The sequence below is a fragment of the Psammomys obesus genome, unplaced genomic scaffold (genome assembly GCF_907164565.1).
Source record: "Psammomys obesus unplaced genomic scaffold, mPsaObe1.curated_primary_1811, whole genome shotgun sequence".
In the NCBI taxonomy this organism is placed as follows: Eukaryota; Metazoa; Chordata; class Mammalia; order Rodentia; family Muridae; genus Psammomys; species Psammomys obesus.
In genome coordinates this window covers 715,447-740,672 of record NW_026585643.1, presented here as the reverse complement: position 1 = coordinate 740,672, position 25,226 = coordinate 715,447, and the positions used below count along the sequence as shown (strand labels likewise).

At 47.5% G+C, this 25,226-nt stretch overlaps 1 protein-coding gene and 1 non-coding gene across 2 annotated transcripts; one reads left to right on the top strand and one right to left on the bottom strand.

The window, feature by feature from the left end:
* Positions 1–7,602: 7,602 nt before the first annotated feature.
* On the bottom strand, positions 7,603–7,675 carry Trnar-acg (transfer RNA arginine (anticodon ACG)). Its single transcript has one exon. It is a non-coding gene; the product is annotated as a tRNA-Arg (tRNA).
* A 335-nt stretch (positions 7,676–8,010) lies between these two features.
* On the top strand, positions 8,011–18,030 carry Prmt5 (protein arginine methyltransferase 5). The gene is made up of 17 exons (XM_055615695.1): positions 8,011–8,131; positions 8,714–8,832; positions 9,156–9,241; positions 10,158–10,292; positions 10,711–10,823; positions 10,948–10,997; positions 12,218–12,381; positions 13,562–13,723; positions 14,124–14,201; positions 14,293–14,351; positions 14,423–14,545; positions 14,631–14,806; positions 15,498–15,607; positions 15,824–15,917; positions 16,074–16,190; positions 16,426–16,490; positions 17,286–18,030. The coding sequence occupies exons 1-17, from the start codon at positions 8,022–8,024 to the stop codon at positions 17,436–17,438; spliced, it is 1,914 nt and encodes a 637-aa protein (XP_055471670.1). The 5' UTR covers positions 8,011–8,021; the 3' UTR covers positions 17,439–18,030.
* The last annotated feature ends 7,196 nt before the right edge of the window (positions 18,031–25,226 follow it).

Here is a 25,226-nt window from a genome sequence, read left to right as displayed (position 1 = left end):
GGCCAACCTGGGCTGTAAGCATAGCTTTAGGCCAGCCAGGGCTACATAGCAAGATCCTGTCTTAAAAACACAACAACAACAACAACATAATTAAAATGTATTAATATCTCTTTTATATGTAATTATATATGCATGGGTATTTTGTCTGCGGGAATGTCTGCACACAGTGCTGGAGGAGACCAGAAGAGGGCATCAGACACGCCCCCCACCCACTCTTGGAAACTGAGCTACAGTTAGCATGTGGGTACAGGCCTGGGTCCTCTGGAAGAGTGACAGGTGCCCTGTACCACTGAACGGTCTCTCCAGCCCTTTATTAATTTTGAAAAGGCTATTGTACTGTCTTCCTTATTGTTGCCTGGAGAGATGGCTGCCCTCTTGGCCGGATGGTTGTCACGAGACCTCTTGTGAGACCTAAGACTGTCAATAAGACAATCGAGAAGGTCACATGGCACCAGTTAGACCCATAGACAGTAAACACCGGGGCATTAACAGCAGAGCAGGAGGTGCTCAAGGGCCCTGAGCCTGAGGCCTGACACGGAGAACAAAGCACAGACTGCTGGAAGCTTCCACAAATGCTTGGTCCATAGCACCCAGTATGTCAAGGGTATTTGCTGAGAATCCAAGACAGGGTCTCTCTGTGTAGCCCTGGCTGTCCCAGCTACACAGACATGTGGTGGCATTTGTCTGTAATCCCAGCACTCAGGAGGCAGAGGCAGAAGGCTCTCTGTCAGTTCGAGGCTGGCCTGGTCTGCAAAGCGAGTCAGGACAGCCAAGGCTACACAGAGAAACCCTGTCTCTGAAATTAAATTAAAAGAAAAGAAAAAAGTGTGTCACCACCACTACCAGGCTTCTGGAACACATTTTAACAAATGTTGTAAAAGAAAGGAAGGTAACACCTAAAGAAGCTAAGCAAGAAGGAGGACCCTGGGTAAGATGATCAATCCTCACCCAGAAAGGCAAATGGGATGGACATTGGAAGAGGGAGAAAACAGGGAACAGGACAGGAGCCTACCACAGAGGGCCTCTGAAAGACTCTACCCAGAAGTGTATCAAAGCAGATGCTGAGACTCATAGCCAAACTTTGGGCAGAGTGCAGGGAATCTTATGAAAGAAGGGGGAGATAGAAAGACCTGGAGGGGACAAGAGCTCCACAAGAAGAGGAACAGAACCAACACATCTGGGCCCAGGGGTCTTTTCTGAGACTGATACTCCAACCAAGGACCATGCATGGAGATAACCTAGAAGCCCGGCATAGAAGTAGCCCATGGCAGTTCAGTGTACAAGTAAGTACCCTAGTATGGGGAACAGGGGCTGTCTATGACATGACCTCAGTGGCTGGCTCTTTGATCACCTCCCCCTGAGGAGGGGGCAGCCTGACCAGGCCACAGAGGAAGACAATGCAGCCAGTTTTGATGAGACCTGATAGGCTAGGGTCAGATGGAAAGGGAGGAGGACCTCTCCTATCAGTGGACTTGGGGAGGGGCATGGGAGGAGATGAGAGAGGGAGGGTGGGATTGGGAGGGAATGAGGGAGGGGATTATAGCCGGGATACAAAGTGAATACACTGTAATTAATAAAAAATAAATTAATTTTTTTTAAAAGGAAGGAATGGCTTTGAAATGTGAAAAATAGACCCTCTCCCATCGGGCTTTTCCACAGTTAAGCATCACTTTACTCAAGACACACTTACCTCTGTGTTCCTGCCTGTAACATGAAGGTAATAGTTCTTACCTTACAGTTATATCTAGAGGACCAAGACGATACTTTGCAAGAAGCCTGACACATGGTAATTCTTAATAAATATCTGGCTGGGGGGGAGGAGAGAAGGAGGGGAGAGTGTGATTGTGTAATTGCTGTGAGGTAGAAGTGATAGCTGAGGTTAGCTGGCTACAGAAGCCTACAGAGGAACAGGGTAACTGAGGCAAAACAACCAGGAACCAAGCCTGTGTTTGTACATATTTTTAGAAATGTTGTCACTGGAATATAAACATGATCATCGTTGAAAAATTGGAAAACATTACTTTCTCTGCACAACTGAGGTCATTCTGCACTTAAGAGTTTGTAATCTGTGTCACTTAATGGTAGTGTTACGAGCCCTTCCCTGCATTAGTCAATTTTCTTTGGCAATGTTGACTTTAATGGCTGCAGAGGCTTCCCTGCATGGATGATTTACTTAACCATGCCACTCTCCAGGACGGATCGTGCTTTGTGGTTTTAAAAAAGCCTCTAACGAGGGCCTGGAGAGCTGGCTCGGTGGTGAAGGGTGCTGATGCTCTTCCAGAGGTCCTGAGTTCAATTCCCAGCAGCCACCCGGTGGCTCACTTCATCTACGACGTTAGTCCCATGGGATCCAGTGCCCTCTTCCGGTATGAGGATGTCCTTGTGAACAAAACACCCATGTACATCAGTAAATAAAAAAGCCCTCACTAAGCGTTTATCTTGGTTAATCTTTTGTCCTGGTGTGTGAGGATCACTGAGAGAGATAATTGCTGGAAGAGAAAGATGATTATTGGGCTAGGACTAGGAAAAAGGAGGAAGGAGGAGATAAGGTCACTGTGTGTGTGTGTGTGTGTGTGTGTGTGTGTGTGTGTGTCTGTTATGAGGCTCTCAGGCCCTGACTGCCCTAGAATTCACTATGTAGGCCAGCCTGTCCTGGAACTTGCAGAGATCCATGTGCCTCTGCCTCCTGGGTGCTGGACTTGAAGGCATGGGCCACCACATTTGGACAGATGATGTGTCCAAGGTTAAGACAGAAGGCTCTGGAGCTGACCTTGGTCTGCAGCAGCTCAGCCTTCTAGGCATCATTTTCTTCACTCTCATGGGAGGAACACATGCTTCCTGTGTCACAGAGTTCTTGTGAATATGTAGTGATTTTTGTAGAACCTGACACAAAAGCTTGGAGCTGGCATGGTACCTCACACCTGAGATTCCAGCATGCCGGAAGATGAGGCAGGAGCATCTCCTCCTGGAGCCACTCTGCCTCAAAAAAACCAAACCAAGTCAAAACTCATCACCTAATACATACAATTTGTTGTCATTTTAAAACATCTATGTGCGCGTGCCTGAGCACCCAATCACATGGGTGGGTCAGAGGACAACTTGCAGATTCTCTCCTACTTGGGATCAAACTTATGTCCTCAGGCTTGAATGGCAAAGCCTTCAAAAAACTCGAAAAGTCAGCTAACATAAGGCCGCATGAGAACTGTGATAGAGGGCCGAGGAACTGTTTGGCTAGATGGGGGACACTGGTCTGGCAAGTGTGAGGAGCAGAGTTCAGATCCTCATCACCCACACGGCAATTCCTCTGCCTTAGCCCCCTGAGTGCCTTCCCACTGCCCTGTCTCAAAACATACATATATATGTATATTTATGTATATCCCGTTTACATGTATTAGGATATATGTCCTATTATATATGTCTCCTTATATGTATATGTGACACACACACACACACACACACATATATATATATATATATGCATATATATCCTAATGCTGAATCTTGTATACATTTTTGGGATAAGCACTGCTTGATTGTGTTATATAATCACTATACCAATATACTGATTTATTTATTTATTAATTCTAAATATTTCAGGAGTCTTATCCCCATAAAGTAGAACCGGTCCAGAGCTTTTTTGGGTGCTGCTTTTTTGACAGATTTTGATGTTGGCTGTGTTCCTGCTTCATACATAAATTGAGTAGCTTTCCATCTTTTTCTATGTTTAGAACAGTCCCTGCTTTCTATTTGTCTTGGCAGATTAATACCATATAATAGAGATGACAAGCAAGAAAATGCAAATCGGCACAGATTATTTTGCCTCAGTAACTCTGCCACTTTCATAGCCAGAGGAAAGCTTTGATTGTAAAGAAGCAATTTTGGAGCAGTGGGAGGGTCAAGCTGGCCATTATGTAGGTGTTGAGAGAGTGCTGCTGGAAAAGTAACCCTATTTCGTACCTTGATTACTTGGCCATCTTTTGCACCCCTCTTCACCACAGCAAAGGCTCCCATGCTGTCTTAGCAACTGAGATCTGCAAGCCTCTGAAGTCGGAGGACAGCATTTGGGAGGCAGTTCTTTTTGTCCTCATTGATAGGGGTCCTGGGTGGCTTGTGTGGTGAGTGGTCGCCTCACTGACCTGAGCTCTGCTTCTTTTTCTTTCAGTCCTTTCCTTCTTGCTCTACACGGACCTGTGGTTACATGATCTTCTTTTTTCTCCCCAGTGACATAGGGAAAGTTTGTAGGAAAGTACAGGCAAATGGGACAGAATTCCCAGGAACTGCTCAGTATCATGTTCATTAGGTGGACCAAGCTATCTTTAATGAGAAACAGAAACGACCCAGATGAAAGAAATTCAGCCCCATAAAGGTACAGAAATCGGAGGTTCTTTTTAATACACATACTCTTGAAAATTATTTTAACTAGGGGAAACACTATTTCACAGATGTTTCTTCTTTCTCTCTCACTTATGGATTTATTTTTTTTAACAGCCAATGGAGCAGCCTCTCTCTTGCTGTTGGGAGTGGGACCCAGAAACACAGGTGGTCCACAAGCCAGACAACTAGCTTCTCAAGAGAAAACACCTACAAGCTTTCTGTAGACGTGGTGTGCGCAGCCGAGGCAGACAAAAAGGAAGCCTCCTTAACAAAATTTTTATCTCTTATACTGTGGGCAGGGCACTCAAGTCCCACAGACAGCCACCTACTAAAAAGGTCTGCAGAGAGAAATTGGTAATAAATTATTCATATAGGCTCCCTGTGGGAGAGGAACTATAGTTCTCCATTCCTGAGGTATGGGCATGGGCCATACAGAGTAACTTTCTTCCAAGTAGTATGGAAAATTGTATTGGAGAAAGAAGGAAAAAAATCATACAGTGTGGGTGTGTTCATGTGTGTGTGTCTGTGTTTGCGGGGGGGGGGGGGGGGAAGATATGTTGTCATACTTTTTAAAAACTCTGTTATTTACATTTTTCATATCTCTTTCTCCCTTATCTACCCCAATTCCTCCCAACACCCCAGTACCAGGTAGGAGAGAGAAAGGGTTAGTGGGAGAGGAGGCGCAATTCTCTTGGCTGCTTCTGGTTGGGTAGGGTTCCTTGGAGCTGGTCCAGTCCTCATTTCAGGAGATTTCCAACTTCTTGTCTCACTGCACCCACAGCCACAGGAGTCACAGTGGGGGAAAGCAACAGCAGCCTTGTTCTTTCTCTGAGCTTACCACACTCTCTGGGCTCTGGCATTTATTCTCTCTCCAGAGTCCTCAGATTTAAACTGTCTGTAGCTGGCAAAGAGCCCCTCTCAGAGCCCCACACGCAAATAGTTCACTGCTGTGGACTGTCTGAATCAGTCCCACATCCCAATCCCACACATGGGATTAAAACAAAAGCATGTTTATATCTGAGAGAGAGACTGAGAGAGACTGGGCTGCTTTCAAGAGATCTCCCAGACTCAGCTTCCCCATTAGCAGGGACTATAGGTAGACAACTGCACGTGGTAGAAACCTGAGAAATTCCTTCTTCCAGATAATAAAAGCCAACATTTACAGGTATAAGCCAAGCTGAAAAGATGTACCCTTGATATTATGTGATGAAAATCGCATGAGGCAGAATGATTGTTGAAAGTTTGAGGCCAGCCTCAGCTACAGAGGGAAACCTGTAGGCATGTATTTTTTAATCTTATTAATTTTATTGTGGTTTTCTTATATCTCTTTCTCCCTTCTCCACCCCAACCTTTCCAACACCCCAACACCAGGTAAGAGAGAAAGGTTAGTGGGGAGAGGGACCATAGTTGTCTTTAGTTACTTCCTGCTGATTAGGGTCCTTTGGTTTTGGGGGGCAAGTTAAATCTTTGCTTCAGGAGATCTCCAACTTCTTATCAAACCAGACCAACAGCAACCAGGAGCAGCAGTGAGGCAGCAGTCTTCTTTCTTAGAGATTTCCTCCTCCCCTTTCTCTGGACTCTGCCATTTATTCTCTCTCAGAGTCCCCAGAATTAAACTATCTGCAGCTGGCAAAGATCACACCCTTCTCAGAGCCTGCATGAGGCAAATAGTCTGCTGCTGTCGACAGTCTAAAGCAGCCCCATATTCTATACCTGGGATTAAAACAAAAACATGTTTACATAACATAACTGAGTTTTTAAAGAAACCCAAACTTCCACTATAGAAACCCTGTTTAAAAAAAAAAAAAACAAACAAGAATAGAGAAAGGAGGGAGGGAAAAAGGGAGGAAAAGAGGAAAAAAGGGAGGAGGAGAAAGGGGGAGAGAAGAAAAAAGGGAGAGGAAAAGAGGGACTGAGGGATGGATGGACAGAGGGAGGGAGGGCGGGAGGAGAGAGAGAATGGCAGCTCATCTCTGATTTTCTTTCCCAGTCTACTAATCAGTAAAACAGGAGACAAGTTCCAATAGAAGGCCATCTGACCAGCACTCATCAAAATGAAACATCAGAGACAATGAACGTCTGAGAAATAGTCACAGTAAACAGGAGCCTGAGGATGCTTACTACTAAGCGTAACATGGTATCCTGGGTAAGATCTTGGAGCAAGCCAGACTGTGGTGGTGGTGGTGATACAAAAAGATTCCTCAACGCCCTTAATTGTGCGTTTTCTTAGTTCTCTGGTTTTCTGACTGTCATTCTTCGGGGGCACTTAAACCTTGAACAAACCCTATCCTCATCCTTTCAGTCTTGCTAAGCCCATGTCCTCCAGAACCCGTGATGATCTCACTAGTCAAGACTTTCTCTTCTGGAAACTTCCAAATATTGTGTGGTTCAGGTCATTTGGTTCATGCAGCTCGCTATTACACAGCGAGCTGTGTAGACGACCAATTCAGCATATCCAACCCCCAAATCCTAGTCTCTCTGACCGCTCCCACCGCAAGGACAAACGATGGACGTGGCCCCTAATTTTATTCCTCCTGGCTCCTGGACAGGTAGTCCCTGAATTCTGTCGAGGCCTCCTGGTTAGGTGTTTTGTTTCACCAAGGCAGAGTGTGGGAAAAGGGAACTTCAGCGGAGGAAATGCCTCCGCCGGGTTGGCGGGAGGACCTTCAACCTCTGCGGGCTTGCTGCAGGTGTTCCCATTTCCCTTCTGGGTCTTTCCTTGCCGCTGTCATTTCCTTCTTTTCCTCGTGTCGAGCACCTGTCAAGACCGGGAAACAGATTCTCCTGGGCCCCTCCGCCAGGCAATTTCGTGATTCTTGGGCACTGTAATTCCTTATGGATTCCCGTTCTCTGGGAGGTGTGCGCGAGTGAAGATGTTTGTTTACATCTGTGTTTGAGACAAGAGTCACTAAGGACTAGTGGCTGGCTTACTGCAGTCCTTTTTTAAGGGTAGCGTAGAACTGAGACAACGGTCATCTTAATAGTCCATTCACCAAACTGCCCGTTCGCTTAATTATACAAGAGACAGCTCTGAAGAGAGGAAATGAGAAACGCCAGCATGAGGTGGCTGCAAAATCGAACCAGGTCAAGTCTGAAAGTGACGACGTGGGTAAGCAGACAGCGGCGAAAAGAAACAGGCGAGGAGGCAACGAACGTAAAACGTTTCTGCGCTAGCAGGTGAGAGGACATGGTTGACAGGAGGTGCAAATAAAGGAGTACCAGTCCCAACGAGCCAGCCAGGAGTCGAACCTGGAATCTTCTGATCCGTAGTCAGACGCGTTATCCATTGCGCCACTGGCCCGCAGACGCTGTGGCAGGCTCCAATGATGATACTTCAGGCTTATCCTGCAGGGTTGCATGGGACCTGTAGTCCCACTAGAGCGCCACAAACGGACAGGGCATGCTGGGGGATTGCACGGCGTCACCAGCGAGAGCCTGTCATTGGTGGAGCAGGGGAACCACGCCCACGTCACTGTACGGCCTGCTGATTGGCGGGGGCAGCGGCTTGGTCCCTCCGCCTCCGCTCTGGAGCTGGAAAGACGCTCTGGTTGTTAAGGCGACTTGTCCCGCCTCCCGGGGACTGTTCTCCGCTCGGTGATTGGCCCCTAGTATCAAGGAATCCCGGCGTGGGCCGCGCGAGGGAAAAGATGGCGGCGATGGCAGTCGGAGGTGCTGGTGGCAGCCGCGTGTCCAGCGGGAGGGACCTGAATTGCGTCCCCGAAATAGCTGACACACTGGGTGCTGTGGCCAAGCAGGGGTGAGGGCCGGACCTCCGCCGGAGGGATGCGGAGTCCAGATTTGGGGACCAGGAAGGGCAGACTAGTCCCCCGCAGGGGATGAGGGCTTGAGACACCATTACTCCTTGAGTGGGGAGGAGTTTGGCCCCAAGAGCGAGAGGATGAAACTCTGGCTGGCGTGTGGTTACCGAGCTCAAAAGTCAGGGGAGTTATTGGGCGAAATTAAAGAGGGACGCGCAGTCAGTCCGTCTAGGGCCTGGGAGGCCGGGGTTATTTGAGAGTAGAAGGAAGTTAAAGGGGCAGGCTCGCTGGGGGGAGCATGGGGACAGTACCGGGACACATCTAAATCTGACAATCCTGGAAAGCCAGTGAAATCAGGGGAGAAAGAAAGCTACCTGGCTTGGATGTCCATTTCTCCTTCATCTTGTTCATGGTGTTAGAAATTGGTGCACAGCGTAGTGGAAGTGATGTGCCCAAAGATGGGCCGAAGTCGGTAGCCCGTGGGGTGACGGAATTGTGCCAAGTGGAGAAAGTTTAAACCCCGTTGGTTGGCTCACTGGGTCCTCGCTTTACTTGTGATTCCTCGTCTGTCGCGGTTGTAGGTTTGACTTCCTCTGCATGCCCGTCTTCCACCCCCGTTTCAAGAGGGAGTTCACTCAGGAACCTGCTAAGAATCGGCCTGGCCCCCAGACGCGATCAGACCTCCTGCTGTCCGGAAGGGGTAGGGACCATCCCGTGTGCTCCTTCATTATTTGAGGCAGTCATAGCTACTGCGTTATAGGACTTCATTCTCCTCCTTTTCTGACTTGGTTATATTGGCGAGCCCCCATGATATAGGTAACTCTTGTTTTCTCCTCTTCATTTACTAAAAGTTGCAGTACCCCCTATTCTTCATCAGGCTATCTCTATTTCGGAGAGAGAGAGAGAAAAAAAAAAGTCTTGTTTTTCATCGCTATCCTTTATTCTCTGTTGAGAACTAGAAGTTGAGTAAGAAAATGCCAAACCTCATTGAGTCTTTGTCTTTTCTTGGATGGGGGAGTGCAGACTGGAACACACTAATTGTGGGAAAGCTTTCTCCATGGATTCATCCAGACTCAAAAGTAGAGAAGATCCGAAGGAACTCTGAGGCGGTAAGGCTGTTTAATTTCTCTGTGGGATCCTTGTAAAGATTAGGCCTGACCTGGGTATCGAGGCACCTACCTGTAATCTCAGCATTCGGGAGGCTGTTCCCACATCAGGGAGATAATGAGGGAGGATTGAGAGTCCCAGACCAGGAAAAGAAAAGAAAAAAAAAAAATAAAGGAAAGAAATTAGAGATGGGCTGGGTGGTTAGGAGTACTGCCTGGTCTTAACAGAGGATCCAGGTTCAATTCCCAGCACCTACTTGGCAGCTCACAGCTGTCTAACTCCAGTTCTAGAGGATTTGACACCCTTACACCTATGCACATAAAATAAAATTAAATAATTTTAAATTTTATTGTTATTATTGTTCTTGAGACAGGGTTTCTCTGTGTAACCTAGACTCACTTTGAAGACCAGGCTGCCCCCAAACTCACAGCCATCCGAACTCACATCGATCCTCCTGCGTCAGCTGGGGCTAAAGACTTGGGCCATCAGGCCCGGCTTAAATAAATTATTTTTAAAAAAGAAATGAGTTCTGTAACCAAACTGGGTTAGGAGAGTGACTCCCTCTCCCCAGAACCTGGTAAATTAGAGGACAGTTAAAAGTGTCTGAAGCTGGGTATGGTGGCTCACATAATCTCAGCAGAGGCCAGGAGAGGTCCAGGCCAGTTAGGACTACATCCTCAGACCCTATTTCAAAAGACAAAAGGTTTGGTTCTGGCTGTGTGTGGCAGCTTCCAGCTGTGGCCCCAGACCCCAGCAGGCAAACTGAGGAGGACTGCCTGAAATTCAAAGCCAAGCTGTGTTACAGATTGAGTTCCAGAATAGCCTAGGCCACAATGTCAGATCTGGTTTCAGCTGTTCCCTACCTTAAAAGTATTTGGTTCCTAGCTCCTAATGGTTCTCTTTTGCCCTGTGTTTCAGGCTATGTTGCAGGAGCTGAATTTTGGGGCATATCTGGGTCTCCCGGCTTTCCTGTTGCCCCTTAATCAGGAAGATAACACAAACCTGGCCAGGGTTCTGACCAACCACATCCACACTGGCCACCACTCTTCCATGGTATGGCTGAAGGGTTCTTTCCTGCTGTGTATCGTGATAGTCAGCTGTCTGACGTACCTTTTGCCTAGTTATGCCACCCACCTGAAAGTGGTGTGCAGAGAGTTCCACAATAGTATGTGGTGCTAGAGTATAGTCCAGTGGTAGATCACTTGTCTAACATACATGAGGCTCTGGGTTTGAGTCTTAGCACTGTAAAACAAAACAAATCATAGAAAATACTTAATTGTTTCTAGTTAAAATAAAAAGACAAGGTAGGTATTTGCGTAGGATGTGTATAAGATATTAAACACATGTAATCAAATTTAGAAAAGCAGTTAATGATTTTAACTTGAGAGCGGGATTAGGCTCTTTTGAGGGAAGCTTTCTGGACCCAGTTAGTTGAAAACAGCATTCTGACAGGGTGCCTGTTCATACACAGTTCTGGATGAGGGTACCCTTGGTGGCACCAGAGGACCTGAGAGATGATGTAATTGAGAATGTTCCAGCTACACACACAGAGGAGTACAGTGGGGAAGAGAAGACGTGGATGTGGTATGTCTTATTTTGGGCTTTACCTGCGTGGGGTGGGATGAGGTGTGGGGAGACTGGTGGGGAGAGCTCCCTGACTTACAAACCACACGCATTTGACAGTATTTCTGTTTCTGATTTTGGGCAGGTGGCACAACTTCCGGACTCTGTGTGACTATAGCAAGAGAATTGCAGTAGGTAAGTCTACAAGGATTCTGGGATAGCAGTGGCCTCCTAGAAATAAGAATCAGCAGTCTGGGTATGATGGCCTGCCGCTCTTCGTTCCAGGGCTTGGGAGTTAGAGGCAGGTGGATCTCTCTTGAGTTCAAGGCTAGCCTGGTCTACATAGTGAGTTCCAGGATAGCCAGGACTATGTAGACAGAGCCTGTCAAAAAAAAAAAAAAAAAAAAAAGCCAAGCACTGATGGTGCACGCCTTTAGTCCCAGCATTTAGGAGGCAGAGGCCTGTGGGTTCTGTGAGTTTGAGGCCAGTCTGCTCTACAGATCAAGTTCCAGGACAGTCAGGGCTACATAGAAAGACTATTCCTTTAAAAAAAAAAAGAAGTCAGGGCTGGAGAGATGGCTCAGAGGTTAAGAGCACTGGCTGCTCTTCCAGACATCCTGAGTTCAAAACCCAGCAACCACATGGAAGCTCTTCTGATGTGCAGGCACACATGTAGGCAGAACATTGTACACATGATAAATTAAATAAATAAAATTGAAAAAACGAAGTCAGCAATTTTAGGCCTGGAGAGGTGGTTCCATGGTTAAGAGTGCTTGCTGCTATACTCTGGAGACCAGAGTTCACACCTTGGGTGGCTCACAACTGCATTAACTCCGGTTCCAGGGATCTGATACCCTCTTCTGGCCTCCATGAGCACTCGCACATACATGGCACACACACCATGCACACATGAATAAAAATAAAAGTAAATCTGAGAAAACAAAGATCAACAATTTGATGAGGCTGGAGCGCAGCTCAGTTGGTAGAGCACTGCTCGCCTAGATGCATGAAGCCCTAAGTAAGATGCGTGAAACCAGATGTAATGGCACATGCCCGCAGTCCCAGCACTTTGGAGGTGGAGGCAAGAGGATCAGAGGTTCACAGGAAGTTCAGTGCTTCACTGTGCTACTTGAGACTCACTCTGAAAACAGAACCAGCACTGGCCATTCTGTTCTCATACACCCTTAATCCCAAACACGGGAGGCATAGGAAGGTGGGCCTCTGAGTTGGAGGTTATCCAAGACCATACAGTGAGAACAGGTCTAAAAAGAGGAGAGAGAAATGAGTTGAGTGTGTGTACTGGGCATTTTGGCTGCTTCCCTGTGCTTAACCACCAGTGCTCTGTGAAGGGAAAACTTGCACCCAGTAAGGCTGGGCTCCCACCCAAGAGGGGATCTTTTTCTTCCTTTGTGTAGCTCTTGAAATTGGGGCTGACCTCCCATCTAGTCACGTCATTGATCGCTGGCTTGGAGAGCCCATCAAAGCAGCCATTCTCCCCACCAGCATCTTCCTAACCAATAAGAAGGGATTTCCTGTGCTTTCTAAGATGCAGCAGAGGCTGATCTTCCGGCTCCTCAAGGTGAGTGTCTGTAGGGTTTTGGGGTGGCCAATGGTACCTCCTGACTTACTCACTTACACATGACTTTTTCCCTCTCTGGGAGAGGGACAGGTGATTGTTTTCTTTTTGCTTTCTGGAGAAGGAACCAAACTTGACAAGAAATTTGTTTTCTAAATAGTTAAAGCAAGAGTCTGGGTGTGGAAACACACATACCCTCATCCCAGCACTCAGAGGCAAGCAGATCTCTAAAGTTCCAAGCTAGCCTGGTCACTCAGGCCAGCCAGGGCCTGTTTGTGTCAAAACAGCAAACAAACAAGAAGTTAAAGGTCCATGTGTGCTGGGAGCATGAAGGTGCTTGCGCCCACAGATCACCAGAGAAACCAGGAATGTTAAGCACTCAGGGTTATCCTTTCAAAGGGAAGGACATATAACCTGTTTTTCCATCCAGAAAACTGGGAATTGGAGGTGATTAACAGCCTGGTGATCTGCGTTATCTGAAGGGCCAGGCCATATCAAGCTCCCACAACCAGGACTGGAGGTGACTATTAGCCCAAATGTCCTCTATGCTATCTGTATGATTGACCAGGACTGGAGGTAACTATTAGCCCAGATGAAATGACCTCTATGGTATCTGTATGACCGACCAGCCCAGATGACCTCTATGCTGTTTGTATGGCTGAGGCCATGGCCACGCCAGGTCCTTCTGCAGGCCTTTAAGCACACGTAACCTGTCTCTAAAACCTATCTTCTTAGCAGAAATGACGTGTGCCTTGACTTGAGTCTCGGTGTAATGGTGCTTCCTTGTGTCCTTTAGATGGTGCTACGCCAGGAAGCTCTCTCTCCCAGATTGGGCTGTGTGTAAATACGATTGCAATAACTGCCTGGCATCAGACCTTCCAAGTTTGATCCAGCCTAAGTCAGGATGCACCAAGTTTTCATCCTCACCTGTTTTTGGATTTTATTTTTCCTGCTCCCATGATGCCTGCAGGGACCCCCACTTGTGGCCCTTTGAGTCAGTATGACACTTACATACTGTCTGAGGACTTTATGAGTTTCTCAGAGCCCTGCCTTGTTTTGGTACTGGGACAGCTGCTGGAGAACTGTTGGTAGGATTTTAGTTTCTGTTCGGACCTTGGGTCATAACCAGTGTGTGAGAATCGGGGTTTGCGGGCTGGGTCTCATGGTCTGAGCTTTCTCCCAGTTGGAAGTGCAGTTCATCATCACGGGCACCAACCACCACTCAGAGAAGGAGTTCTGCTCCTACCTCCAGTACTTGGAATACTTAAGCCAAAATCGCCCTCCACCCAACGCTTATGAGCTCTTTGCCAAAGGCTATGAAGACTATCTGCAGTCCCCGCTTCAGGTACGGGCGGAGTATGCCGCAGGGGACAGACGGGCGAGGGTGGTGGCTCAGCACTTTTAGCACTGGTTTCTCTTCAGGAGGACCTGACTTTGCAGCCGTCACGCCAGTTGAGGAGCCTTGGTGCTCTCGGGGCCTTTTCCTCAAGCACTGCGTGCATGTGGTACAGACATACCTGCAGGCAAAACAGCCTTACACACACTTCTGTAATTGAGGAAAATCTGCAAAAGCCACAGTAATAATAGTAATATTAGCAATAATAGTGAGAGATAAGGGCAAGAAATACCTCAAGAGTGGGTGGTACAGGTGGACCCTGTCAAAATTCAGAAAGCAATGGGAAATTTTTGACATCTTGGCTATGTGCCAAAAACTGGCCAACTTCTTCTTTCCTCTCCTTTATCAGCCACTGATGGACAATCTGGAGTCTCAGACCTATGAAGTGTTTGAAAAGGACCCTATCAAATACTCTCAGTATCAGCAGGTACAGTGTTGGCTTCAGGGTGGCAAGGCACGGAGCCAGGGTAAGGTCAGTGAAAACGGGATCACAGCTGCGGGTTTCTGTCCTCCCCCAGGCTATTTATAAATGTTTGCTAGACCGAGTACCAGAAGAAGAAAAGGAGACCAGTGTCCAGTGAGTACTTTTCCTCGTGTTCCCGGGGAGTTGTGTGCCTGCTCAGTGTGCTCACCCTGCCCTTTCCTTAGGGTACTAATGGTGCTGGGCGCAGGCCGGGGTCCTCTGGTAAACGCATCTCTCCGGGCAGCCAAGCAGGCTGACCGGCGGATAAGGCTCTACGCTGTGGAGAAGAACCCCAACGCTGTGGTGACGTGAGTGGCAGCCTCCTTGCCGGGTAGCCTGTCCTGGGTCCCGGTTTCCAGCCACAGTTCTCCTTACTGTCAACCTCTGTCTCAGGCTGGAGAACTGGCAGTTTGAAGAGTGGGGGAGCCAGGTGACCGTTGTCTCCTCAGACATGCGGGAATGGGTGGCCCCAGAGAAAGCAGACATCATTGTCAGTGAGCTGCTGGGCTCCTTTGCTGACAACGAGCTTTCGCCTGAGTGTCTGGATGGAGCACAGCACTTCCTGAAAGGTTTGTCTGGCTTAGGGCGCGTGAGGCCATTGGTGGGTAGTCAGGGAAGCAGCCTGGGGAACTGGACTCGGATCAGATCCTATGGAGTAGGAAATGTCAGATCTCAGAACTTCCAGGAGAACTGTAAGTGGGTGGACTAGAAATTCTTTACCCAAGGTCTGGACTCCCTGTGTTGGCATAATTTTGTTTGCACTTTGAGGGCCAGGAATAGAGCATTTGCCTGAAATGAGGCTCTGGGTGCGTTCTCTACCGTGGGGGGAAAAGTGCCTTGGGTTTAGTGTTCATCAGGAATGTTTATGGGGGTTGTGATTCCTACCAGATTTGAGTGCAGGAATGCCATGCCTAGTGATGCTCACATGCGGTGCGCTCTGTGGGCGATGTGGTCACATAGAGCATGTCATCAGGCACATCATGGTCACCTCAGTTGGTGTGAAGACTGATATTTTCACATAGTAATTGTCTGACACTCATCCCAGAATGTGTTCTGTTGCTGAGTGGTGTATGGCTCTATGTCAGTGTTTCTTACTTTTACTCTGTGGCTCTAAATTATCCCAAGAGTGGAATGCCTGTGACATAGTGACCTGCCTTCCTGCCATGCCCATAGCAGCCTTGGCTTGTTTTATTGTTTGAGCCTTCAGTTAGTGCAAAAATGTCATTTCCCTCTTTCTGAAAACTGCTTTGACCCTGGCAGATGATGGTGTGAGCATCCCTGGAGAATATACCTCTTTCCTGGCTCCCATTTCTTCCTCTAAGTTATACAACGAGGTCCGAGCCTGTCGGGAAAAGGACCGTGACCCTGAGGTAAGGAGCTGCTTTTCCTAGAAGGAGGGACTATTCTTTAGTCCCCTGTTTTCTTTCTCTGGAGCAGATGAAGAGGTGAAAGGGGAGTTGGGATGGAAGAAAGTGCTGAAGTAAAGCTGTGGTTTTGGTGTTCTTTGCTCCTGGAGCTTGAGCGGTCCCGGGGGAAGGTGTGTCTCCTGCTGTCCCCTCCAGCTCTTGCTCTCCCGCTCTGGACAGGCACAGTTTGAGATGCCCTATGTGGTTCGGCTGCACAACTTCCACCAGCTGTCTGCTCCCCAGCCCTGCTTCACCTTCAGCCATCCCAACCGAGGTAGGTCACACAGGGCTGAGGGTGTGAGCCGGCCTGCTGCTTCCCCTTGCTATCCCAAGTCTTCGAATCTTGTCCTTTAGTGCTGGATCTTATTCAGGTTTGCCAGGTTGTTAGGGTCTCTGGCCCCTTGTCATCCACCCCCGTCTCTCCTGACAGATCCGATGATCGACAACAACCGCTACTGTACCTTGCAGTTCCCCGTGGAGGTGAACACGGTGCTGCATGGCTTTGCAGGCTACTTTGAGACTGTGCTCTATCAAGACATCACTCTGAGTGAGTCTGGGACAGCATATGAGGGCATCACAGCACTGGTGACATTTGTTCAGGCTACGTGTTCTTGGGGGCTGCTTCACAAAGCTTTCTCCCCGCCTCCTTCATGGAACTTTGTAGCCGAGCATGAGCACTGGCTGATGCACCTGCAGACCCAGCACACTCATTCAGTGGGGAGACTCCTCAACATCGGGAAGAGAGGGAGTGGCGCCCTCAGGGTTTCCATTTGTCTCTGCAGGTATCCGCCCTGAGACTCACTCTCCGGGGATGTTCTCATGGTTCCCCATCTTCTTCCCCATTAAGGTAGGTGTCCCCTTTAAGACCACAAACTGAAGAATGGCTTTTGCCACTGGTGTCCTCCTTCTGTCCCTCAGGGGGTTGGCTATGACCCATGTTCTCTTCTGGCGCTTGCTCTGGGGCCCTGGTTGGGGTGATCTAAGTGACCTGCCTGGACTCCCCATGTCTCTCACCACTCTTGTCCAGTCTGCCTGGAACAGGGATACATTTTTACAACTGAATTTGAACTTGCCTTTCTATTTAAGCCCTTCCCACTGCCCTTAGGTGAAAAGCTGTAAGCTCTAAGAGTCACTTGGTGATTTTCCTGCGACCCTGCTGCTCTTTGGAGCCTTTATCCCTCTCTGCTTTGCCTCTGAGTATCTTAGCTCATGTCTCCCCCCTTCTGACTGACCTAGGTTTCCTGGAATACCTCTACTGTCAGACAATTTTCCCAACCTTGTAGAATAGGTTGGCTTCCTCTGAGGTGCTTTCACAGCACCCTGTAAATGCTCACAGCCCTCACTACGCCTTTGTTTACTGTCTGGGTGTTCCACGTTTTGACAGAGTGGGTAAGTTTTATGAGGGTCAGAATATTTTTTGTGTGTTTATTTTTTTGTTGTTTGGTTTTGAGATAGGGTTTGGAATTACAGCCCAAGCTGGCTTTGAATTCCTGATCCTCTTGCCTCAGCCTCCTGAATGCTGGGGTTATGGGTCAGTATCCCACACTTGGCCGTTTATCATCTAATCTCTGTCTCCCCTCATGACATTGCCGGGTAGAGTTCGTCAGCTCTACCCTGAACCTCCGTGTCTTTCCTGTTACAGCAGCCCATCACGGTGCGGGAAGGCCAAAGCATTTGCGTGCGTTTCTGGCGATGCAGCAATTCTAAGAAGGTGTGGTATGAGTGGGCGGTGACCGCGCCAGTGTGTTCTTCTATTCACAACCCTACTGGCCGCTCCTATACCATTGGCCTCTAGCCCTGTGGGCAGTGACAGAGCCTCGGAAGCAGCTTTGAGTTCTCTTCCCAGAGCACAGAAGGTGCAGAACACCTGGCACAGTTCATCTGTGAGAGCCTCACCTGTCAGCAAGGAACAGTTGAGCCTGCTTTCTTACCTTATGTCATGGTAGGCATTCCAGGACTGCCAAACATGGTGGTGCATACCTTTTCTTTTCCCAGCACTCCAGAGGCAGAGGCAGGTGGATCTCTGTGAGGTCAAGGCTAGCCTGGTCTACCTAGCAAGTTTCAGGCCAACAAGGGCTACATAGTGAGACCCTGTCTCCAAAAAGAAAAGAAAAAAAAAAAAAAAAGAGAGAGAGAGAATTATGGGACAAAGCCACCAGTCTTCAGAGGCCTCTGGCTAGGGCATGAGGGTTAGCACTGGATGAAGCAGCATCAACAGGTGCTCAGCCCCCAGAGCTTCCCAGGGGTCAGGAAAAAAAGAACAGCCCCTAGAACATGTGCATTGAACAGATTTCCAGCCTTCTCCTTGCCTTATTCTGTTGTTGTCTGGACGGTTTTGTGTAAGAAGGAAACACAAATAAAGTGAACTTAAGGCCTCTGCTGCTTTATCCTGCTGCTCCCTGCTTGTTTTCCTACATCTCACTTAAATCAGGCGTGCTCCAGTCTGCTCCTGCCTTGCCTAAGACCCAAGGGCACCTAAGAAGTGAGAGCTGGGGGTGTTGAGCTGTAGGGCACGCTGCCCTCAGTGGTAACCTGTGAGTTTTTGAATCATGTCCATGTTGTGCTATCCCCTCCTTTCATCCCCCAGGACGTGTGGATATGGCTTTTTTTCTTATTTCTCTAGGAAAGAGATCTACCTTGAGTGAAGTTAGCTAGCTTCTGCCTTCCTGAGATGGGTTGCCATCCAGTGAAATCACAGAGTAATTAGTCCAGTTGTCCATTTTGCAGAGGGAAATTTTAAGACAGTGCAGTGAAATGTTGCTACATACCCAGATGGATCTCTAACAGCCGGTAACTTTTAGGGATGTGCAGGGCAGGCAGCTGAAGTCTCCAGTTCTAGAAAGGCTAAGAAAGTGAGGGTTGGCCTCATCAGTTCTTTTTATAACAAATATTACACTGTCTGTATCACCTGAGGGAAGACCTCTGTTTACATTTACAGCAGAGATGGTGTGGGGTCTGGACAGCAGTGTGGCTGAGGAATCTGTGGCAATACTCATAGTCCCAAGTAGTGAGGTCAGGAGAGGCAGTCTAGAGGGTAGGTATCTGTCCACTCAGGATGGAGATGTGGGGCCCTACAAAACCATCCCCAAGCAGACTCCACCCTTAAGTCAGTAGGTGTGGGCAAGGATGTCCCTGTTGGTGTTGAGTCAGGTACTATCAGCATCTGTATCTGGAGGGGACAAGTTGAGTCTTTCCTCCATCTGCTTTCCCTTCTGTAAGTCACTTGACCCAGGAGTGAGTAGTGAGTATCTATCAGAGGCGCCTTTGCTTGAGTCCTTGAGAAGGTAGCCCATCCATGCCCTGAGAGTTACTAAGAAATATTTGAGTTTGGCTCCTATGTAGGGCTTTAGCCAATGAAAGTTGTATTTCGAGCCTTTGTTCTGACGGATCCTACAAGTACCTGCCATGGTCTGGCAAGAGGAGTCCAGCTGCAGTGGTACTCTGTCCAGAATGTAGGGAATAGTGGAGCTTCAGGCCCCCAACAAACCCAAAGGAACAGAGCAAACCTTTGGGATCAGTTTGTGAGAACCCCTGTAGAGCTGGTCCCCACCGCCATGCATGGCGTTGTTGCGTGGCTTCCCCTATGTCACAGAATGACATAAAGAGCAGAACCGGCTCCTCTGAACTTTAAAAGGAAAGGAAGACTTTTGGTTTATTCTGTTGCGGAAGTGTTTGGTGCCTAAGTGTAGCCTCACCGGCATGAGTTTAGAGGTGGGATCCTCGTGTCTGGGTTTTGTGCTGTCAGCACGTGCCCAGGGACTGATGTGGTCCGGGGTCTGCAGTCTGACAGGGTTGCCCCACGGGAGGGAGACACCCCCGCTGCCCCTGGTACGAAGGATTGAGATTTCTTCTTCGGTCCTCAGTCACTTGAGAGTTTGTGTCTGTTAGTTTCTCTGGGCGTTTAACTTTTTTACCACATGTTCCATTCTGAGGCTGCCTCGGAGACAGCTGTGGGGCAGGCTTTTGTACAGTTGGTGCCAATCAGGAAGTTGTTTTTTTTTTTTTTACTCAGGGTCTACATATTCCTGGTTGGCCTGGAACTCAAGAGATCCACCTGCTTCTGCATCTTGGGTTCTGAGAGTAAAGGTGTGGGTCACTAAGTCTATTTTTTAAGAGAGCAGTCTTGGCTCATAACACAACATTTCAGTCTTTAAGGTAGTATCTCCACTTCTTAATTTTGCTGCCCTCCATGTAGAGGTGTTCATTCCAGGCGACAGTGACTTCACCCAGGGTATGGTTCTGCCATCATCCCTCAAACCCTGATGTTTGGTAAATTCTCCCTGAAGTGGCTGATTGGTTTTTAGGTGTCCCTCTGACCCTTCAGCAATGTGGCCTCGTTTGACAGAGCCCAGGTATTGCTATGACTTTGGGTGGCTAATGTTTGTTTTTTTGTTGTTTGAGACAGGGTTCCTCAGTGTAGCCCTGGCTGTCCTGGACTCGCTTTGTAGACCAGGTTGGCTTCAAACTCACAGAGATCCGCCTGCCTCTGCCTCCCAGAATGCTGGGATTAAAGGCGTGCACCACCATGCCCAGCAGTGGCTAATGTGATTTTGAAAGCAGAGATGGAAGAATAGCCTACAATGCATTATGGATGGGATTTAATGAACCTTGAAGGGCTAGAGAGATGGTCTTTGGTTTAAGTACTAGCTGTTTTTTCATAGGACCTATGTTCAATTTTCAGCATCCACAGCCTTCCATAACTCCTGTTCCAGGGGATCTGTTACCCTCTTCTGAGCTCCATAGGCAGCAGGCATACTCATGGTCACAGACCTGCAACCAAAGCACCCATACTCTAGAATTAAGGGATCCTCTCCCATAAGTTAAGGCACTGAAAGTCTTAACAGTTACCAACTTAAAATGCATAATATTTGAAACTTTACTGTTTTTAGGATTTCTAGAAAAAACCCAACTAAACCCAAGGAGATTGTCAGGCTGAAGGAGGAAGAGTGAGTCAGTCCTGAAGTTCAGGGCTATAATGTGCTATGCCACTGATCACTGCACTAAGTTCGGCATCAATTTGGCGGTGACTTCTTGGGAGAGAAGGACCACTAGAATTACCTAAGGAGGGCCAAACTGTCCCATGTCAGAAGCAGAGTGAGTCAGTCGTAATTTGAATGAGAATGGCTTCTGTAGGCTCATATGTTTGAATAGTTATTTCCCGTCTGGTGGAACTGCTTAAAAAGGATTAGTAGGTGTGGCTTGGAGGAGGGGTGTCATTGGAGGTGAGCTTTAAGGTTTCGAAGCCCATGCCATTCCCAGGTAGCTCTCTGCCTCCAGCCTGTGGATCAGGATTGCTCTAGCCCCATGTCTGCCTTCCTGCTACCATGCCTCCTACCATGATGACCCTCTGATACTGTAAGCCCCAATAAACTCTTTATTTTATTAGTTGTCTTAGTCATGGTGTTTTGTCATGGCAATAGAAAAGTAACTAAGACCAGTTCAAAATGTGCTTTCTGATTAATAGTGGGGTTGTACCTATGGAATAGCCCCTGTATCCCAGTGGGAGCAACATATTAAGACACTTATTTCCTCCAAAACCAAAACAACAACAAAAACCAATGAGGTTGCTAATTTTGTTTGTTTGTTCTTTAAAACAGGGTTTCCTTATTAGCTCTAGTTGTCCTGGAACTCACTCTATAGGCTTGGCTGGCCTTGAACTCAGAGATCTGCCTGCCTCTGCCTTCTGAGTGCTGGGATCAAAGGCATTCATCACCATGTCCAGCATGCCACTTTATTCAAATTGGAAGGAAAGGAGTTCCTGCTCATCAGAACATCACAGTGTATTTATGGTAGCTCTTTAATTAAACAACAACCTGGGGTCACTCAGTCGCAGGTGTCTGTGATCCATGCTCGACAGAAATGTCACATGGTACATATTATGGGATTGCTCCTGGTGCCTCATGAATGCTATGAGCACATTGAATTACACCCTTAGCCCTTTAATTTTCAGTCTCATGAAGCCCGGGCTAGCTTTGTACTTGCCACGTAGCTGCCCATGACTTGACCTTGTAATTCTCCTGCCTCTGCCTAGAGTGTGCTTGACTTGGTGGGACATGGCGCCTGGTTTTTTTTTTTTTGGTGTTGGGGATGGCAGACGCTGCCAACTGAGCTACATCTCTAGCCCCGGGTTTTAGCTCCTTTAATTGAAAGCTGGCTTCACACTTGCAGTCCTTCCTCAGCCTCTAGAGTGCTGGTAGGCAGAAGTCACCACACTTGGCTAGAGATGAGCATTCTTGAAGTCACAAGCATTTGATTTAGGGAGAAAGGTACATTTGTTCTGTATGAGTTGTGTGTGGTGTGGTGTATGCACCAAGCAAGATGTCCTAACTTGTTTGGTTTTGGGTTTTTGTTTGTTTGTTTAGTTTAGTTTTTCAGGACAGGATTTCTCTGTGTAGCCTTGGCTGTCCTGGACTTGTTTTATAGACCAAGCCGGCCTCAAATTCACAGAGATCTTCCTGTCTCTGCCTCCCCAACTGCTGGGATTAAAGGTGTGCTACCATGCTCAGCTCCTTAGCTGATTTTTACTGCTCCCTACTCGTTGCTTTAAGACAGGGTCTTTGTTAAACCAGAAATCTACTGTCAGCTAGTCTGGAGGGCTGGCCATTGCCTGTCTCCAGTCCCCAATGATAGAGTTACAGGAGATTTGAACTCAGTTCCTCAGGCCTGCACAAGCGCTCTCCTCCACCCGGCTGCTCCCCATCACCCCTGACCTTGTTTTGTTTTGGACAGGACATCATGACCTTGAACTTTCTGTGTAATTGAAAAGGACCTTGACATTTTTTAGGCTGGAGCAATGGCTGAACTAGTGGCATGCCCCTTTAAATCTCAGCATGCCGGGGGGCAGAGACTGGCAGATTTCTGTGAGTTTGAAACCAACCTGGTCTACATAGTTAGTACCAGGACAGTCAGGCAGTCAGGGGCTGAGTAGAGAGGCCCTGTCTCAGGGGAAAAAAAAAAAAAAAAAAAAAAAAAAGGACTTGGCTGCTATTCTGGAGGACCTGGGTTTGATTCCCAGCACCACTCTGAGGGCAGGACTTAGACTTTGATACACAGACACACATGCAGGCAAAACACCCCCCATACAAACACAGAGTCAATCAATCTATATATCTTTGAAGTTTTTTAAATTTAATTTGATTTTTAAGGTTTTTCTTTTTTGTTTGCTTTTCTTTCTTTCTTTCTTTCTTTTTTTTTTTTTTTTGAGACAGGTTTTCTCTGTGTAGCCTTGGCTGTTCTGGAACTGGCTTTATAGATCCAGCTGGCCTCAAACTCAAAGATCCACCTGCCTCCTGAGTCCTGGGATTAAAGGTGTGAGGTACTACCACTCAGCTGGTTTGGTTTGGTTTTTTGAGGCAGAGTGGCTCCCACCAGCTAGAGATGCTCCCGCCTCATCCTCTGGCATGCCGGAATCTCAGGTGTGAAGTGCCATGCCAGCTCCAAGTTTTTGTGTGTCAGGTTCTACAAAAATCACTACGTATTTGCAAGGACTCTGTGACATGGGAAGTATGTGTTCCATGAGAGTCAAGGAAATGTTGCCTAGAAGGCTGAGCCGACCAAGGTCAACTCCAGAGCCTTCCGTCTCAACCTTAGGACACATCACTCCTGGCTTCCTTAATTTTCAGTGTGTGAGTGTGTGTGTGTGTGTCTGTACATGTATGTGGCCACAATGTATCTGCCACAGTGCACCTGTAGTCAGAGGAGGACAGCTTCCTTTCCTCTGTGGAAAGAATCGGAGCTCACAGTGTCAGGCCCTGATGGTCAAACGCAGCCACTGCTAGACCATTTTATCAGTTATCCACTCTGTAAACAGTTATCAACCCTGTTTACTTAGTTTTTTCAGACAGGATGTCACTGTGGCTCACGCTAGTGTCAAATTCTCTGTGACTGAAGGGGACTTTGAACTCCTGGATCACAGGCCCACACCACCGAGATCAGCCTTATCTTTGTTCTTTGTGGAGTCAGCCCTTATAGAGCCCAGGCTGGTCTCAAATTCTCTATCCCCCGCCTCGGCCTCCTTAGTGCCTGGGTTACAGACATGCCCATTGCACCTGGTCATCCTTTTCCCCCTAGTGTCATTGAGCTATATGTAATTTGCATGCATTAGAATTGTCTACCGTAAAGCCTATTATATATTTTTAATATTTATTTAAAGACAGGGTCTCACTATGTATTCCTGGCTGGCCCCAAATTTGCTATGTAGACCAGGTTTACCTCAGATTCATGGAGATCTGCCTGCTGGAATTCAAAGTGTGTTCTGCCAAGCTTGGTCAAAGTCTGCAATGGGGTAGATTTTAATATACGTATCTATAAACACCCATGAAACCATTTTTTTTTTTAGGAGGTTTGCTCCTTTTTTTTATGGCCTTTTGAAACCCTTTTCTCCCAGCCTTTTTCCACTTGCTCCCATACGCCGGCAGCCACCAATCTGCTTTCTGTGACTTTCTTCTAGAGTTTTGTATTGACAGATCACTTAGTGTTGCAGTTTGAATGAGAATGGCCACCATATGCTTAGTCACTGGGGCCTGGAACTGTTTGACGATTAGAAGGAGGCCTTGTTAGAGGAGGTTTCACTAGGTGGGCTTGAGGTGTCAGAAACCCGGGACAGGCCCAGTCTCTTGCTTTCAGCCTGCATCTTGTGGATCAGGCATGAGCTCTCAGCTACTGCTCCAGCGCCATCCCTGTCTACCCCCATCACGGTGATAATGGACTAACCCTCGGAAACTATAAGCAAGCCCCCAATTTAATGCTTTCTTCTCAAAGCTGCCTTGGTCATTCATGGAGTCTTTCACAGCAACAGTGACTACAGTTTTCACAGAACAGTGACTAAGACAACTGTATATCCCTATTTTGGTCACTTGTTCTTTTTTATTTTTATTTTTTTATATTAATTACAGTTTATTCACTTTGTATGCCCCCTGTCCCCTCCCCTCCCAGTCCTGCCCTCACTCCCTCTTGTTCTCCTATGTCCCTCCCCAACTTGTTCTTTTAATAATCGATTTACTTTTTATTTTATGTGTTTTTATTTTATGTGTATTACTGTGAAGGTGTCAGATCCCTTAGAACTGGAGTTAGAGTTGTGAGCTACCATGTGGGTGCTGGGAATCGAACCCTAGTCTTTTGGAAGAGTGGACAGTGTTATTAACCGCTGAGCCATCTCTCCAGCCCCTGGTCATTTGTTGTTGTTGTTTTTTATACTCAGCATACTTACTTTGACGTTCAACTATGTTGCATATATTGATAATTCCAGACTAACAATTTAAAATATTATTGGCTTTGTTTAGCATCTTTCATTTTTTTGATTTGACAGATCTGTGGCAGACAGTTGGAAGAAAGACAGTTGCTGGCTAGAAAAGCCTGGGTGAACTGAGTAGTCTTCACCTGTCTGTCAGGTACAAAGGCTTGCAGTAGGACTGGCTGAGCCTATTTCCTTGTTACCTAAGCTCTGGTTTTACTGGACAGAAATTTGCAATGAGACCCTGATTGCCGATGGTATGTGAGGAAGGGCTCAGCATAGATTCACACCATCCTAGTTGCTCTGTTTTTCAATCTTTAGTTTTGCATCTTTTCCTTTTTACTGAAAACC